This window comes from Phyllostomus discolor, chromosome 10 (assembly GCF_004126475.2).
Source record: "Phyllostomus discolor isolate MPI-MPIP mPhyDis1 chromosome 10, mPhyDis1.pri.v3, whole genome shotgun sequence".
Classification (NCBI taxonomy): domain Eukaryota; kingdom Metazoa; phylum Chordata; class Mammalia; order Chiroptera; family Phyllostomidae; genus Phyllostomus; species Phyllostomus discolor.
In genome coordinates, this window is record NC_040912.2 from 25790771 (window position 1) to 25809075 (window position 18305).

General features: G+C 36.5%; 1 protein-coding gene across 5 annotated transcripts in view; it reads right to left on the minus strand.

The window, feature by feature from the left end:
* Positions 1 to 18305, minus strand: part of GLCCI1 (glucocorticoid induced 1) — a 96699-nt gene that overhangs the window by 24854 nt on the left and 53540 nt on the right. For 2 of the 5 annotated variants that reach the window (XM_036010312.1, XM_036010315.1), the window contains exons 4-5: positions 7218 to 7355; positions 470 to 586 (exon numbers count right to left, since the gene is read on the minus strand). In XM_036010312.1, the coding sequence (XP_035866205.1) occupies positions 470 to 586; positions 7218 to 7355 (255 nt within the window). The remainder of the gene's footprint in view (positions 1 to 469; positions 587 to 7217; positions 7356 to 18305) is intronic. The other 3 variants (XM_036010313.1, XM_028526215.2, XM_036010314.1) reach the window with 3 other exon arrangements.

Below are 18305 nucleotides of genomic sequence, written 5' to 3' on the forward strand. Positions count from 1 at the left end.
TAATCATCCTCGAGACCACTATACTCCACTATTATCTGTTATTAAAAGACGACTAGGCATTTGACTTATAAAACACAAAAACCAAAAACTTCTTACACAATTTAAACAGTGGTAACTTAGTAGATTTAGGGATTTACATTATTAATTTTTAAAATCCTAAAATGATAGATTCTGCCCTGGCTGGTGTGGCTCAGTGGATTGAGCTCCAGACTGCGAAGAAAAAGGTTGCCAGTTCAACTCCCAGTCAGGGCACGTGCCTGGGTTGCGGGCCAGGTCCCCAGTAGGAAGTATGTGAGAGACAACTACACATTCACATTTCTCTCCCTTTCTTTCTCCCTCCCTTCCCTTTTCTCTAAAAACAAACAAACAAACATCTTTTTAAAAATTCCATTAAGAAATGATAAGCTTCTCCCTTTATAATGAACCCTTTAAAAGAAATTACTCAAATTAAGACAAGAAGTTAGCCTACCTGAGTGTGATTGATGGCTATATGGTTGCCATGGAGCGGTGACTGCCGATCTTTCTCCTTACTGTGCCGACTGCTCTGTTTACTGCGTTGTAGCTGCTGCCTCAGTTTGGCAATCTGCTTCGGAGAGAGGGAAGGAGAAGGAAAAAGAGAACAAAAGTGATTACTAATTTTTAAGTGCTTATTTAACTTTGGGATATTAATAGATACACTTTTCTCAAAGGTTTCACAGAGAATATTTCACTATAATGATATATTTTCTCCCAAGTTTTTATGATTAAGACTGTTGAAAATAAGAAATAAATAAATGCTACAAATGCTTCACTTGTACAATTTACATAATGTTGTTGGTAAATACATAGACTAAATTTCCCCAAATTATTTCAGATTTTGCCTTGGTAACCCCAGAAATATCTTCCTCTTTAAACATTTTTTTAAGGTGAAAAACTTAGTCTTTTGCCTATTGATTAAAAATCAAACCCAATCTCTTAAATATGGACATTAGTTTCTAAACTCTGGTCTTATATAAACAAATATGACCTGCTCTATTAATTATTAAATGCTTTAAAATTATAAATTCTATAGTGGTGAGAAAAGTCAAAGCACAGAGTATTAGCAACTTATTAGTACTTAATATTTTACTATACATTACTCTTTAGTTACACTACTGTTACTCTCTTTTCCAGCTTAACTGAGCTAAGCTGACACAAACATTCTGTAAGATTAAGGTGTGCAACATGTCAAGTCACTACATTCACATTTGCAAAATGATACCATTACAGCATTAGCTAACACCTCCATCCCTCACATAATTATTGTTTTTTTTTTGTAGTAAGAACATCTGAGATTTACTTTATAGCAACTTTCAAGTATGTAATAATACAGTATCATTAACTATAATGAAAATGCTGTACATTAGATCCCCAGAACTTATTCATCTTGTGTCCAACTCCCAGCTCTGGTAATCACCACTCCAGTCTCTGTTTCTATGAGTTCTGGCTCTTTTAGGCCCCACACACAATTGATATCATACAGTATTTGTCTTTCTCCATCAGACTTATTTCACTTAGCATAATACCCTCAAGGTTCACCCAGATTGTTGCAAAAGGCAGGATTTCCTTCTTTCTCATGGCTGAATAATAAATATTCCATCGTGCATATACCACATCTGCTTTATCCATTCATTCATTGGCAGACACTTGGCTATAATCATACAAATTTTAAAAACAAATATAAGGGTTGATTTTCCTAAATGGAATGGTAACACACCCAGGCTTAAAAGAAAAGTCATTTACTACAATATCACTTGGAATTCATTAAATTACTAATATATTTTAGGTAAAGTATAATCTGCTTAAAATGGGCTAGACCAGAAATAAAATATTCCCGAGCACTTTAAAGGGTATCATTAGCAATTTGAGGGAAGTTATTTAATATTGGTATTACTTGTAGAAAAGATTACATTAATTAACAGTTATTCTTTGACAAACCATTTTTATGTTACCTACTAGGCAAAGTGTACATACAAAGTCTGTGAAATATACTGATTTTCTCAGACATAAGGCAAAAATATAATGTATTTTACTATTAGCTAAATACTTACCTTGAATAACCATGGCAATAAAAAGCAAATTAGACAGTGGTTATTAAAACTCAAGGGAAAAAGGATACAGGTTGCCAGGAAAACTTATTTTTATCTGTGGCAAATAGAAGAGAAATAGCATGGAAGGATATAAAGCACCTAAACCAAGGAATAATTTATATCCTTTTTAATATTGAGATGTTTATGTTTTAGTTTTTTAAAGCTCTTTGTAGCTTATGGACCTCTCATAAACATCCTTGCAAAGATATACCAGTAAGATTATCTGTGTTATTATTTGTGTTCCTTGTGCTGTTGTAATGACATAACTTTCTTCATTAATTTTCATGAGAAAAGGTATCAAAATAATAGGTAATTATAAATCAAGACAGACTATTCCTATAATAAAAAATGAAATTTCAAATTGTACAAGTCATTTAATTAGGATAGAAATATAAAATTAAGTGTTTTCTGAGTATTAATAATGTTTAGTGGTATTTTGAAACCTGCAAGAGCTTGTACATGTAGAGAAGAGTCCATAATGCTTAGAGATTAATCAGGCACTTTGTATTTTTTCATTTAAAAAATATCTTTAAGAATAAGCTTAAAACATCAAAATAAGCCACAAAACTTTTTGTTCTAAACAGCTTTAATAAACTCCTGAAAACAAAATGTACATATACATCATGATATACCTTACTTTTGTAGGAATGCCAAATTAAAGCATGCAACCTTATAGCTTTCACACAATACTGTTCATCTTTGGAATATAACATGGTTATACTCCTGTAATCTTTACAATGCAGTAGGGTAAAAGTTCATCCTCATATATATATATACTATATATATAGTATATAGTATATAGTATATAGTATATATGTAATACACACACACACACACAGAAAGCAAATTTTTTTGTCAAGAACTATGTGAAACGAAAGTAAGATGCCATAAACCCTCCCCTTTGCTTCAGAGTACAGGAGGCTCCTGTGTTACTCCATGTTCAGAAGAGGGGCAGAGCTGCATAACAGAACTGCAGATGCTCTTGCCTTCTACAACTTTCACTTCGAATGTCTCTTCTCTTTTCCCTTTAATGCTCAAGACCCCATCGCCTTCCATAGCCACCTTTTCTCCCTAACCTTAGCACCAGGGGAAGAGCAGACACAGAGGTGTCCTCTAGGAGAAGGGTGCAGGAGGAAACTGAACCCCACCCCCACACCGCTTCCCCTCGTGCACAGCTCTGATGCCCCGCCTCAGACAGCCTCTCTAAAGCCTATCCATCCCACAGCATCACAAGGAAGCTCTCGGTCCTCACTGTGGTGGGCCTACCCACCCTGGCTGCTATGATGAAATGACTGCACAACTTTCCTTCACGAAGGGAATTCTGAGTTACACTGACTGGATTTTTAAAACTAAACTACAGATGAATCTTATTTTGTGTTTCTAAATACTCATGTGAAATATGGCCGTCAAAGACAAAGACTGTACGATCTCACTCCTATGTGGAATCTGAAAAAACGTACAGGAACAGCTAGCAGATTGGTGGCTGCCAGAGGTACAGCGGGGCGGGGGGGGGGGGGGCAGGAGGCGGGGGGCAGGGGCAGGAAATGGGTGGAGGTGGTCAAAAGGTACAAACTCCCAGTTGTAAGATGAATATCAATTCTATATGGTATATTTCGAAGCTGTTAAAAGAGCAGCTCTTAAAAGTTCTCAGTATACATAAAACAACAACAACAACCCTGTAACTACAAAAGGGGATGGATGTGTTAACTAGCCTTATTGTGGTGATGATTTTGCAATATATACCTACATCAAATGATTACACTGTATACCTTAAACTTATACAATTTTATACGTCAATTATATCTTAATAAAGCTTAAAGAAAAAAATTAAGGAAGGAGAGATGAGCTCTCTTTAAACATGAAAGGGTCTCAAGCACAAGAGCTACAAAGTTTTAAAAGGTTAGGGGACAAGTGACCCTAGGTCACGAGGAAGAAATAATGATTGTGCAGAGAAGAATTAGCATAAATCTTCATAAAGAAATGACTAAATTATTGTGGACTCAAAGAAAAATCAGAGACTGGCTCCACTGAAAATCTGAGAACTAGGAACACATTTCACTGTCCATTTCTGAAAACCTGAAAGGATGGCTCTTGTTTGCTAGTTTTGTCTTGGTTTCCCCACTATTCTTAACAATTAAAAACAAAACTAAACTCAGTCTCAAAAGACTGGTTGAGTACTTTTGCCTCAGGTACTGAAAGGGAGGGACATGTTTCCCAGAATGAATGCTCTTCCATGGTAGGCCAGGGAAATGAGAAATCTGAACTTCAAAGGCAGCCACAGGAAGGGAGGCAGGATCCTGGGGCTTTTGGAAGAAAAGGAAAAAATGAAAAGTAAAGTAGTTTAATACCAGGAAGAGGGCACTTTGCTATTTGTTTTTGTGGGAACCATCACATTCAATTTTCAATAAAAGAACATGAAATAGGTACTATTATTATCCCCATCTTACAGGTGAGGAAACAGAGGTAGAAAGGCATAGGCATGAACAAACGTGCAAGTATAAGGAGCACATGCACGTGCAAGCACACACGTATGCAGAAGGAGAGGTCACCTGCAAGACCATCAACCTCACATCTCCACAGGTACCCTTGCCTGCCCACAGACTCATGCAGAGCAGCTATCTCAGGGGCAGACGCACAGACTCCCGCACGGAGACACATCCCCACAGACAGAGCAGGCACGTTTTCAACAGAGGCATGTTAACAGTGTGGACTAGGATTTAAAGTACACTTAGGTCACAAACCCACTTTATCCCACAGACTGTACCTCTTTTACAGACTAGGAAACAACTCCAAAAAATGAAGTACCTTTTGCAATGTAACACAGCTAGTAAATGGCAGGCACAATCCTTTAGTCTTTAATTCATAACCTCTTTCTATTACCTACCAACACTACAGAAAGTAATACTAGGTTAATGTTCTACTGTAATAACTAACCAGTCACTATGTATTGACTCATAATCTCAACCACTTAGCAAAGTAACTTCCTTTCTTAATGTTGGAGATATTGCAAGATGTGAAACTGGAATAAACATGAACGAAAACGTGATGAAGCAATTAACTGACTACATACTAACCTACTGATAAGTTTCTATTTTTTTGATAAGCAGTTTGTACCACCTTAAAAACTGTGCCTATTGGATACAACTTTAAATAATGAAAAATTATAAAATATCTTTAGAACTCAACTGGATATGAATTGAGACAGATATATTATTAATACATGTACTTTTAAAAGATTTATCACATAATTCCTTTGATTGCAAAGGGATAATCAAATTCTACAGATTGTTGTCTTTTGGGTCCACAGAAAATACTGCAATTATTTTCCCCGACTATAGTATGAGAAAAAAAAATTTTTTTTAAAGATTTTATTCATCCATTTTTAGGGAGGGAAGGGAGGGGGGGAGAGAGCGAGAGAGAGAGAGAGAGAGAGAGAGAGAGAGAGAGAGAGAGAGAGAGAAAGTAGAGAGAGGAGAGAGAGAGAGAGAGAGAGAAACATCAATGTGCGGTTGCTGGGGGTTATGGCTTGCAACCCAGGAATGTACCCTGGCTGGGAATCAAACCTGGGACACTTTGGTTCCCAGCCCACGCTCAATCCACTGAGCTATGCCAGCCAGGGGAAAAAATTTTTTTAAATACCAAACACTAAAAGAATGTTAGGGCGGAAGGTATACTCTTAGTAAACTATAAGGAAACTTTAATTTTTCTTACTTAAAAAGGGAAGTCCCTATCAATAATATATAATAATTACTATCTGATCAGGCATGAGAAACATCCCTAATCATTTCACTTACTCCTACAAGTAGTACCACAAAAACTCTTAATAATGAGGAGGGCTGAGATAAGGAAGCAATTCATGTTTTTTCTTTATTTCCTCTGAAGAACTTAAGAATAGTAAACCCAGCTTTTACAATTTATCTTTATAACAATCAAGAATAGTAAAAAGAATTTAAACAACGATACCACATGTATTATTTTTGTTCTCTCTGAGAATGTCACCCACTGGGATAAAAAGGTTTGCTTACTGCTTACTATAAAAACAGTGGATTCCCCAAGCTCTGTGTTTCTCTCCTGTAATGTGATCTACTGTGTGTGTAGGCATCTGTTTGAGCCCTCCCCATCACCCCATGTGACTTGGAGTTCAGGCGAACAAATGCAAACTTGATAGTTTTGAGATTTGCTGTGCTGAAGTCCACTGTCTCCAAACCAGGAGTCTCATGCCTCTGCCAGCATCCATGAAATAGTAAAAGACAAACTTTGTAGGCTGTAAGCAGGAAAAAAAATCAAATCCAAGACCTGAGAGGGTGTACTTCCTCCTTTGCCTCAATTGGAGAGAGGAGTTCATTTGTTTTTTTTAACCTCACCTGAGGACATTTTTGTCATTGCTTTTATGGGGGAAGGAGTGGGGAAGGGAGGGAGGGAGGGCAGAGAGAGAGACAGACAGACAAACAGACATTCATTGGTTGCCTTCTCGTACACACTGACCAGGGAATGAACCCACAGCCTGGGTATGTGCTCTGACTGGGAATTGAACCTGTGACCTTTTGGTTCACAGGACAACTCTCCAACTAACTGAGCCACGTCGGCTGGGGTGAGAGAGGAGTTTTAATGGAACAACTTGAATGACTGATGTATGTTCCCCATAGATAAGGGGTCAGGATGAATTGGTATCTGACACCCATGCCACATACTGAAAATGTTGAGCTAGGATAACAGAGATTTAATGTTGTATTAGATGCATCCTAAACTCCTAGACATTAACCAGACAAAAAATATGTGAGGGTTTCCCAAGAACTATTTGGGATATGTGAGTGTTAGAGTCATCGTGGAGGGCTGTCTTCGGTCCTGTGCAAGAGGGCCACCTAGAAAGCTGAACAGAGCTCAGCAGCAGGGAAGTAAATTCTATTTCTACAATTCTGGAGGTGAAGGAGAGTAAGAGCCTCGCTGACTCATAAAGACAGAACTATAGGTCAGAGATGTGTGGTAAGAAGGGACCTTCAAAGAACTTGTGAAATCACAAAAGAAAGGTTTAAGAATCTATCAAGCCCAGGGAATATAAAGGCATCTTACAACCGTACCAGTCAAGTAGGAACATTTCTGTCCCCTTACCTTTCCCTCTCTCCCCCTCACGCCAACTCCAGAGGGGTCGGACACAGTAGCTATGGAGTTAGGAAGGAGGTGAGCAAGAAACAGAAAAGGAGCTTCCAGGATCCCTTCACCCATGAAGTCACCCAGCTGTAGCAGGCCCTAGTTGGGAGAAGAAGAGTAGCTATGACCACGGAAGCAGTTAGAAGCTTTGACTATGTCAGGGGTCGGAGAGCATGCACACTTAAAAAGATCACAGGCGTGTGAGAACGATCAGCTCCTCGTTTTGCACCACGGACAGGAAACAAACTTCTCTCACTGAATAAGGACAGTCGGAGTTAATATTAAATCCTTTCGTGATTAAGTCCTTAAAGTCTGAGTTGCTTTTCCTAATATGTAATTAAGCTCCTTAAGAAGTAGATTGTTGTCTGCAGTTTCTTTTGAAATTCTAGGTGCTTTATATGACATGGAGCATATAGTCTTGTTCTCTGGTATTATTCCATGAATGAACGCAGTACCATCAAAGGCTGATGATGTATGCTAAACAATCTTAAATTTTTATTTAGTTTTCTTCTTTCACCTCTGCTAAATGTATAGAAAGCAAGTACCATAAAAAGTGACAAGTATTAATTAAATATCATTTACTTAGCAGACTTCTTAAACCTAGGTATGCTGTACAAATTAATTTAATTTTAAATTGTGCTATATAAACAGGGAGCCACTTATCTAACCAATGGAAAAGTACACATGTACTTTTTTTTTAGCTTGTAAAATCTAATCAAAGGTTCGGTCACCAACCCTTCAGTAAACATAATCCAAAGGAAGACAAGTCATCTTTTCACACAGGAAAATGATGCCTCACTTGAACTCGTTTCCTCAACACAGACACAGACCACAACCACCTCACTCTATACTGGCATCAATTATAGTTTGTGATAAATGCATCGATAATCTGCCATTTCTTTGTAGGTAATCTGCCTTTTTTCTGAATTGCAAGAAGGTTATGTGTGTGTGTGTGTGTGTTTGTCCTCAATCTACAATTCCATTACAGTACACCTAAGGGTGGGAATTTTTTCATTGTCCTGTTTTTCCTCCTTGGAACTGGTGGGCTTTTTCAATATAAAGGTACACATGGCCCTTCAAATCTAGCAAATAGTCACCTTTAAAAAAATTTCTCTTCCCAGATGCTTACTAGGCTTACTTTCTGGAACTCCTAACTTGGTCTATTTTCCATGTTTCTTAATTTCTCTTTCATGTTTACCGCTGTTCCATTTTGTTTATATTCTAGATGAATGACTCATCCTGACTTTGAATTCTCAGTTGAGTCTTTTGATTCACTAATTCTCTCTTCTGCTATGTCAGTTTAATCTACCAAGGAGTTTTTTTTCTAAAAAAAAAAAGATTTATTTTTAGAGAGAGGGGAAAGGAGGGAAAAAGAGGGAGAGAAACTTTAATGTGCGGTTGCCTCTCGCATGCCCCCTTCTGGGGACCTGGCCTGCAACCCAGGCATGTGCCCTGACTGGGAATCAAACTAGCGACCCTTTCGTTTGCAGACCAGCACTCTATCCACTGAGCCACATCAGCCAGAGCTACCAAAGAGTTTTTTATTTCACCAACTTTTGCTAGTTACCAGGTTTGCAAATTGACCTTTTTCATTCCGCGTGTTCTTATTTATTCCTATATTCACTGCAAGTTACTATTTAATTTTAAATTCTAAACATTTTTATTTTTAGGTTCTTTTGTGAGATTTTGTCTTATCCTTATTTCCCCAGATGTAAGTGATTTTATTTTAAATATGTGCCATCTTTTATGGCAACAAAGTTCCTTACATTCCCTAAAATACTTGCTTGCAAGCTCGCCTCATGTGGGGCTTTTACCCTTCGTGAGCTCTTCCTGCCATATTGTTTCATGGCTGCTCAGAGGAGCCCTCTGGGAAGGCACAGCTCCAGTGCAGGTATTAAATTAGGATGAGGGGGGCTGTGGACCCACATTGGTAGAGCTCTACTGCAGATGCCACCCCCCATACAACATACGATTACTATTTCCATTTTTGCATCGCTGCCTCTCTGGCCCACAGGAAAGCACTGATAGTGTCACATGAAGTTATTTCAGGTCCAGATTTACTGCCTAGAAACAAAGTACCCAATTTATGCAGAGATCCCAGTTCCAATCTGCTGCCATTTGCAAGATGCATTTAGTACTCTTAAAATATTTAAGAATCCACATGCTCTTAAATTTGGCTTTAAAATCCTTCCTTAAGCCCCAGCCAACATGACCCAGTCTGTGAGGCAGGCAGTATCAACGTCCACTAACCACCAAGAATTCCTTTCTATTCAGGGCCTGCAGGGGTCTTCCTTGGCTTAAACATAGCTAGAATACAGGGTCTGGCAGAAGTAAGGCCTGCTTGAGTGTGGTTTGAGGATGATAATATGGGTGTAATAATTCATAGTTTTTATTTGAACATTTCACCTAAAATGTCATATGGTGTGCTTGAGTGTGATATTGTTATGTTACAGAATTACATGCTTATGATTTTGTAATTAAAAAGGGGGCATTATTTGTGCCAAACCCTGTATATTTACTTATTTATTTCTTTGAAATAAGTTCACATTTCATTCTCACAAGCTTGAAGCAAAGTGGGCAGATTATACAGGTGATTTTACTGACATCTTTTTTTTTTTTTTATTTATTCACTTTTAGAGAGGGAAGGGAGGGAGGGAGGGAGAGAGCACGCGCGCACGAGAGAAAGAGAGAAACATCAATGTGCGGTTGCTGGGGGTTATGGCCTGCAACCCAAGCATGTACCCTGGCTGGGAATCGAACCTGCAACACTTTGGTTCGCAGCCTGTGCTCAATCCACTGAGCTATGCCAGCTAGGGCGATTTTACTGACATCTTAATGAGAAATCTGGATGCAAATTATCTGAGGGAGAAAGCATGTATGTGACTCTGGAAAAACACAGTTGAATTTGATGCTATGAAAAGGAAGCAGGTCAAGCTATTTTTTAAAAACATTCAAGTAGTATTTAACTTTATAAAGTATTGATATTCAACAATGGCTTTCACTTTTCAGCATTTTGTCAAATGCCAATTCTTATTTTTACTTTTAGTCTTCGCCCATATACTCCTATCCTTTTTCTAGCCACTGTTATACACATCATGTGTATAACACCTTCATGACACATCATGGAAAACTCACCAGTCTTTTATACCTATTTACTGTTTTTCATCTTTACTGAGGTGTAATTTATATTCCCTTAACTTCATCCATTGTAAGGGTAAAATTCAGTAAGTTTTAACCACTTTTCAGAGTTGGACAACAATAATCACAAAGCAGTTTTAGAACTATTTCATCACCCTCAAATTTGCTTTGTAGCCAATCTCCACTCCTCCAGCTCCATGCCCAGCCATATGCAACGACTAATGGGCTTCTTTTTTTCTCTATAAATATGCCTTTTCTGGCACTTCAATATAAATGGAACCATATCATATGTAGTCTTAACTATCTGGCTTTGTTTGCTTAGCAGAGATTGGCAAACTACAATCCTCAGGCCTAATCCAGCTTGCCTCTTGTTTTACAAATAAAATTTATTGGAACATAACTACACCCACTCCATATTGTCTATGGCTGCTTTCACACTACAACAGCAGGGTTGAGTAGTTGCAACAAAGATAATATGGCCCACAAACTCCAAAATATTTATTATCTGGCCTTTTATAGAAAAAAAAAGTGCTGACCCTTAACTTAGTAAAATCTTTCTGAACTTTTTTATTCACACTGTAGCGTGTATGAGTATTCAGTATACTGTTTGTTTTTTATTGCTGAAGAGTATGCTATTGCATGAATACACCACACTTTATCTATCCATTTACCACCTGATTGATATTTTCCAGTTTTTAGTCATTCTGAACAACTCTGCTATAAACAATAATGTACATGTCTCAATGTAGACATGTGTTTTTACTTTTGTTATACAAATTCCTAAGAATGGAACTGCTGGGTTACATGCTAAGTTAATGACTTCACTTTTAAAGAAACTGGCTGTTTTTCCAAAGTGGCTGTACCACTTTATATTCCAAACAATGTTTGAGGGTTCCAGATTCTCTCCATTCATGCCAACACTCGACACTGACTTTTAAATTAAAATCATTGTACTAGGTGTGTAGATGTATTTCATGGTTTGATTTTGTTTGTCTAATGACTAATGATGCTGAACATCTTTTGGTAACCATAAATTTTTGGGGAAGTACTTCTGTTCAAGTGTCTTCCCCATTTTTAAGTGGGTTGTCTTAGCATTGATGTGTATGAGTTCCTTACATATTCTGTAAATAAGCCCTGTATCAGATATATGGTTGGCTGATATTTTTTCCAGTCTGGGGCTTGTCTTTGCATTCTCTTAGTCATATTTTTGATGTGTAATTATTCCTTTTAATAAAATTCAATGAAGAATGTTTTCTTTTATTGCCTCGCTCTTGGTGTTGCATCTAAGAATGCCCCACCTAATCCAAGGTCTTCTAGAAGCTTTATAATTTTAGAGCTTATATTTGGGACTATGATCCACGGTGAGTTAATTACGCTCTGAAGTGGGAGGCAAGGACTGAAGTTTCTCCCTTACGCAGGGACATGCAAGCATCCTAGCCGCACTGGTCAGAAACACTTTTTCAAGTAAATTGTGTTGGCAACTTTGTTGAAAATGAACTGACCACACATATGAGTTTAATCCTGAATTTACAATTTTGATCCATTTATCTATATGTGTTCCTTTATGCTATTACTTTGCCAACTTCATTAATGTATATTTATAAGAAGTATTGAAATTGCATAATGTAAGTCCTCCAATTTTTTCCTTGCTTTCAAAATTATTTTGGCCACTCTAGTCCTTTGCATTTCCACATAAGGTTTAGGATTACCTTGTTAATTTCTGCCAAAAACAAAATGTCTGGGATTTTAATAGCAATTACCGTGAATCATTTTGGGAGAATTACCATATTAATATTAACACTGAGTGTTACAATCCATGAACAAAGTAAGTCTTTCCATTTATTTAAATCTAATTTGTCCAGAAATGTTTTGTATTCAGTGTACAAGCTTTGCACTGTTTCATTAAATTTACTCCTAAATCTCTTAATCATTTTTGATGTAACTATTATACTCTATTCCCTTACCTTCTGTGTTGTTCATGTCTAGTATCTAGGCAGACAACTGATTCTGTGTGTTGATCTTGTATCCTGTACTCTTGCCTGAACTTGTTTATTAGTTCGTGTAACATATTTGTACACTCCCCAGGACTTTCTACAAATAGCATCACATTACCTGTGAATAAAGGCAGTTCTACCACTCCCTTTACAATCTGGGTATTTGATTTACTTTTCTTGCCCAATTCCACTGACGAGGGCCCCTTGTGCAATAATGAACAGTAGTAGCGATGAGGTGACATTGGACATTGTTGCCTTGTTTCTGATCTCAGGAGAAAAGCATTCTGGTTTTCACATTAACTACGTTATCTGTAGGCTCTTCAGATGAGATTGGGTGCATTCAGGGTGGTATGGCCGTAGACTGTAGGTTCTTCATAAATGAAGAATCTTTTCAACACAAAAACTTTTATTTCTGGTTTGCCAACAGATTTTTTTTTCATAAATGGGTGTTAAAAAATGCTTTCTCTGACTCTTCTGAGTTGAAAAAGTGTTTTATTATTAGTAGTAATAAAGTGTATTACATTAATTGAATTTCAGATCTTAAACCAACTCTGCAAACCTGGGACAAATCCCACTTGCTCATGTGGTGTATAATCCTTTTTATATGTTGCTAGCTTTGGTTTGAGAATATTTTGTTAAGGGTTTTTACATCTATATTCAAGAAAGATTGCTCTGCCATTTTATTTTCTTGAGATGTCTTTGCCTGCCTTTGAAATCAGGTAACTATGGCCCAATAAAATAACACTCCCAAAAGGGAGTGTGCCCTTTTCTTCTGTTTTCTGAAATAGTTTGTGAAAGATTAACATTATTTCCTCTTTAAATATTTAGTTAGCACTCACCAAATCTAATACAAGCATTTTCTTTGTGGACAGATCTTTAATTCCTCATTCTTTTTTTTTTACTTGTTACAAGTCTATTCATATTTTCTAGTTGTTCTTAAACCAGTTTAGGTCATTTGTCTCCTTCTAGTAACATGTGTCTGTCTAGAAATTCATCAGCCATTTCATCTTAGCTTCTAAACTGATGACACAAAGTTGATCATAATATTCCTCTACAATACTTTTAAGTTCTGTAAGGATGCTACTAATGTCACCCCTTTCACTGCTGATTTTGGTAATCTGTATCTTTTTTTTTTCTTGGTCAGTCTGTAGCTAAAGGTTTGTCAACTTTGTTGACCTTTTCAAAGAACCAACTTTTAGTTTCACCAATTTTATTCTTATATTTTTGTTCCACTGGTTTCTGCTATATTCTTTCCTATCTCCTTCCTGTTTGCTTTTGGTCTGGTTTGCTTTTTTCCCCTAGTCTCTTAAGATGGAAGTTTAGGTACTGATCTGGTATTTAAAGGTATAAATTTTCCTTGAAGCACTGATTTAGCTACACCCACAAATTCTAAGTTATCTTTTTGTTTTCGTTCACTTAATTATTTTAAAATTTCCCTTGTATTATTGGAAACGTATTGTTTAATTGAGAAATATTTGGGGTTTTCTACAAATTCTTTCTGTTACAGAATTTCAACCTTTTGTAATCTATGAAGACTTGCTTTATGGCCCAGTGAATGGTTTAACCCAGAGAATGTTTCACAGATGTTTGAAAAAAATATGTATTTTGCAGTCACTGGGTAGAGTTTTCTATACATGTCGGTTAGGTGAAGTTAATGGATAATGTTGAAGTTTCTATTTCCTTGCTGATTTTCCATCTAGTTAGTTGTTCTATCAAGTAATTAGAATGAGGTGTTGAAATATCCAATTATTATTGTAGAAACTGTATTTCTCCTTTGAGGGGCTTGCTTCATGCATTTTGGTACTGTTGTAAGAGGTACACAAAATTTACGATTGCTATACCTTCCTGATGTATTGACCTTTTAATCAATATAAAATGCTTCAGCCTGGCCAGTGTGGCTCAGTTGGCTAGAGCGTCATCTCATAAACTGAAGGTAATGGGTTCGATTCCTGGTCAAGGCACATGCCTAGGTGGTGGGTTCAGTTTAAAGGTGCTTACGAGAGGCAACCAATCGATGTTTGTCTCTTGCAACCATGTCTCTCTCCCTTTCTCTCCCCCTCCCTTCCCTTCCTCTAAAATCAGTAAGCATGGGCTTGAGTGAGGATAAGAAAAAAGGTCTCTATTTATCTTTGGTAATACCTCTTGTTAAAGTCTATTTTATTTGGTAAGCTTTCTTACAACTGTTTTCATTGTGTATCTTTTCCTATGTTTTTACTTGCAACCTATTTGTTTTTGAATTGAAGGTGTGCTTCTTAGAGATGCACAGAGCTTAGGGCTACTTTTTAAATCCAGTCTGACAGTCTCTGCCTTTTGAGCAGAACATTTAGTCCATTCACATTGAATGTATTTACATGGTGAGATTTACCTCTACCATTTTGCTATTCAGTTTCTCTTTGTGTCGTATGTTTTTAAAATTCTATTCTTTCTTTTGCGGTATTTTTAGTGCACTCACCTGATACCTCTCTGATACTTTTACCTTCTGTTTTTTAGAGTTATTTTCTTAGCAACTTCTCTAGGGATTATAACACCTTATCACAATATACTTCAAAATAGTCCCAGTAAGATAAGAACTATACTGAAATAATATGTCCTTTTCCTTGCTCCTCTTTTGTGTTATTGTCATATATATTTTATAAACCCAACATTATAATGTTATAATTATTGACTTATATGATATGTCTTTTAAATATCTGAAAAATGAATAAAATATATTTACAGACTCTTTGATATTTACCATACAAACATTCTTTAATTCTTCCAGTGGATTTGAATTAACATCTGGAGATTTCCTTTAGTATTTCTTGTTAAGAGAATTAGTAGAAAGAAATTCCCTCAATCTTTGCTTATCTGGGAGCACTTTCTTTCACCTTTATTTTGGAGGACTAGATTTTTTGGATATAGAATACTTGGTTGACAGTTGTTTTTTTTTCTTTTAACACTTTCAATATATCATGCTTTATGGTCTCCACCATTTCTGATAAAAAGCCAGCTGTTAAAGTTGTTACTGATCCCCTATGTGTAACGAGACATTTTCTTCTTGCAGCTTTCAAGAGTTTTCTCTTTTCCTTTGGCTTCCAGCAGCGTGATCGTGCTCTGCCTATGTGTGTCCCATTTTGTTTTCCTACTTGGGATCTGTTGAATCTCTTAAATCTATAGATTGTTTCTCACCAAATCTGAAAAGTTTCCTGCCATTATTTCTTCAAATACGTTTTATCTTCTTTTCCTTCTCTCCTGGGTCTCCTATAATGTCAGTGTATATGTACTTAATGATTTCTCACAGGTATTTTAGGGTCTTTTAATTTTTATTCAGTCTTTTTCTGTCTGGCATCAGAGTGTTTAAATTCTGTTGACATATTCAAATTCACTGATTCTTCTTGCTATCTCAGATCTGCTATTAGGTCTATTTAATGAATTTGTAATTGCACTGTTACATTTTTTACCTCTAGAGTTTTTGTTTGCATCTTTTAAATAATAACTATCTCTTTGTGAAAACTCTTCATTCACTAAGTTACTATCATCCTACTTCCCTTTAATGATTTAAAAATGGCTTCCTCCTCTGAACAGTTACAACAGTTATTTTGATGTTTTGTCTGCTCAATCCAACATGGAGACACAGTTCCTATTACTGCTTTTTTTAAAAGTATGGGTTATACTTTCATATTTCTTTATATATCTCTAATATTTTTGTTGAATATCAGACATTTTAGATAATAGATTGTAGCAACTCTAGGTTCTGATTTTCTCTGAAAGCTGTTGTTGTGTTCTCTGTTTGTGCTTTAGTAACCAGATAGACTAAAATACTGTTTTTCCACTAACGTGTGGTCACTGATGTCTCTCCTCCACTATTTCCCCCTCATTTTTCCTTGTAAGTCTGGCTTCATAAGACCTTTTCAAGCTTGTCTCCAATGTTCATCTTCGGGTTCAGACAAAGACTGACTGAGATTTTACCCAAACATCTCAGTCCAGTAAGGCTTCCATTCCTAGGATGGGATTTGTATATAGAGTGAGTAGTGCCTTTGAAGTCTGAGCCTTTTACAAGTTGGCTCCAAATTTTATTATCACTAGGCCTGCTTGAATCTCTTCTATGTACTCTTAGGCTCCACTGACCAGCGATGCATAGGTGGCTTGGGCCCACTTCATTTTCTGCTGTGCATATCCAGTGAAGATGGGATATGAGATGAACTTGTAAAGCTCCTGTGACTGTCTTGCCTCCTAGAACTCTATAAAATCTCACTACTCCATGAGTGTATTGCTTGCCACAAATAGGACTCCAATCTCAGATTGGCAGAGTGCCACTGGCCCTCCCTGTTCCTTTGCAACGAAGATCACTAATTTAATCTTCCACACTCTCTACTAAGTGCTCTCTCCCTGCAAAGGCTGCAAGCTTCTGGTTTCCAAGGCTTGCCCCACCTCAGTTGAAATGTCATACCAACAAAGGCAGGGATGAGGAAGAGGGGGAAAGGGCCAGATAAGAACACCACAAACTTGTGTTATTCTTACCCTGAGTTCAGTAATTTTCATGAATAAAGAAAGCTTCTCAATTCGTTTGGTTGATTTCCAGAGCACTGGATTAGTTGATTCATCCTGCTTTATGGCTGCTTTGTGGGAGAGCAATCAAATCTCTCATTCCACATTTAATGTTAGCCATTCCTTTTTCAATCATGCATACCTTGTGTTGTTGTAGTCCAAAGTTCACCCATGCCAAATCTTGACTATTATTTTGAGATTGTATTTACCTCTGAGATAAAATTACAAGTGTGTTTTTTCGTTATTCAGATTTTATGCATAGATACGTAGCTACTTTAGTTATATTAAACCTGCTTCCTTCTTTCCTTCTTTTTTTTTTTTGCTGCTGGAAGTAACTGATTTTGTGCACATGCATTTGTGTGTAGGTGGACAGATGTCAAGGATTTCTCTATAAAGATTATAGAGAACCTATTTATAATTAAATATAAAGAACCTACTAAAATTTTAATATAGTCATAGGCATAATCATGCTAATAGATTATATCTATTCAGTCTAGATACAATAGTATATGCAAGATACTGATAGCCCATAGCATATGAAAATGATACTAAAAGGTATGGAAAATATGGCATATATAAAAATATATAATAGAAATGTCAATCTTTACCTTGGAGAAAAATGACATTGCTAGCATTTGAAATATTTAAGTATAGACTTACACATTGATACAGAGGGCAGAGTCAAAACTAAGGGGTATAATTCTGAGTTCAATGTACAGAAAGAACTACTTAACAACTTAAGCTGAAACAAATGAAGTAGTTTGGTTCTCTTGCAAAGCCATGAGCTTCTCTCACCAAGAACGATCAAAATACACTAGATAACCATTTTTTAAAGGAGTGTTTACATAGAAAATAGACTAGGTGACCTTTCAACTCTAAATTTCTATAAAAAGTAGATAAGAATTTAGATAGATATAACACTATCAGGAAAAATAATCCAAAATATAAAGTTGATTGTAATTTGGGTTATTCATAATGAATAAGGGAATAGGGTCATAAAAACTATTATAAAAGATGTGACTTCTACTGTACTATACTGGGTCTTAAAGGGCAACAACATGCTGGCTATATAACAAAGCTATTAGAAGCAGAAAACACTTTCTTACCATTGTACAAAGCTATGATCTAAGTTTTGGTGGCTGTAACTCAAAAGCAAGAAAGCTGAAGTGGAACAAAAGATAACCAAAACAAAGAAGATATACCAATATGATATATAAAATCAGAATTCATTCTGGAAAGGCAAAAAGTGAGAGGGTGCATAACAGATACTTATAAAGAACATGAATAACACATCTAAGTTAAACTCAGACTTGTTATCAAAACACGGAAGGCAAGACTTAAACTCTGTAAGAGGTGAGGCTAACACAAATAAAGAAAGTACCATTATATT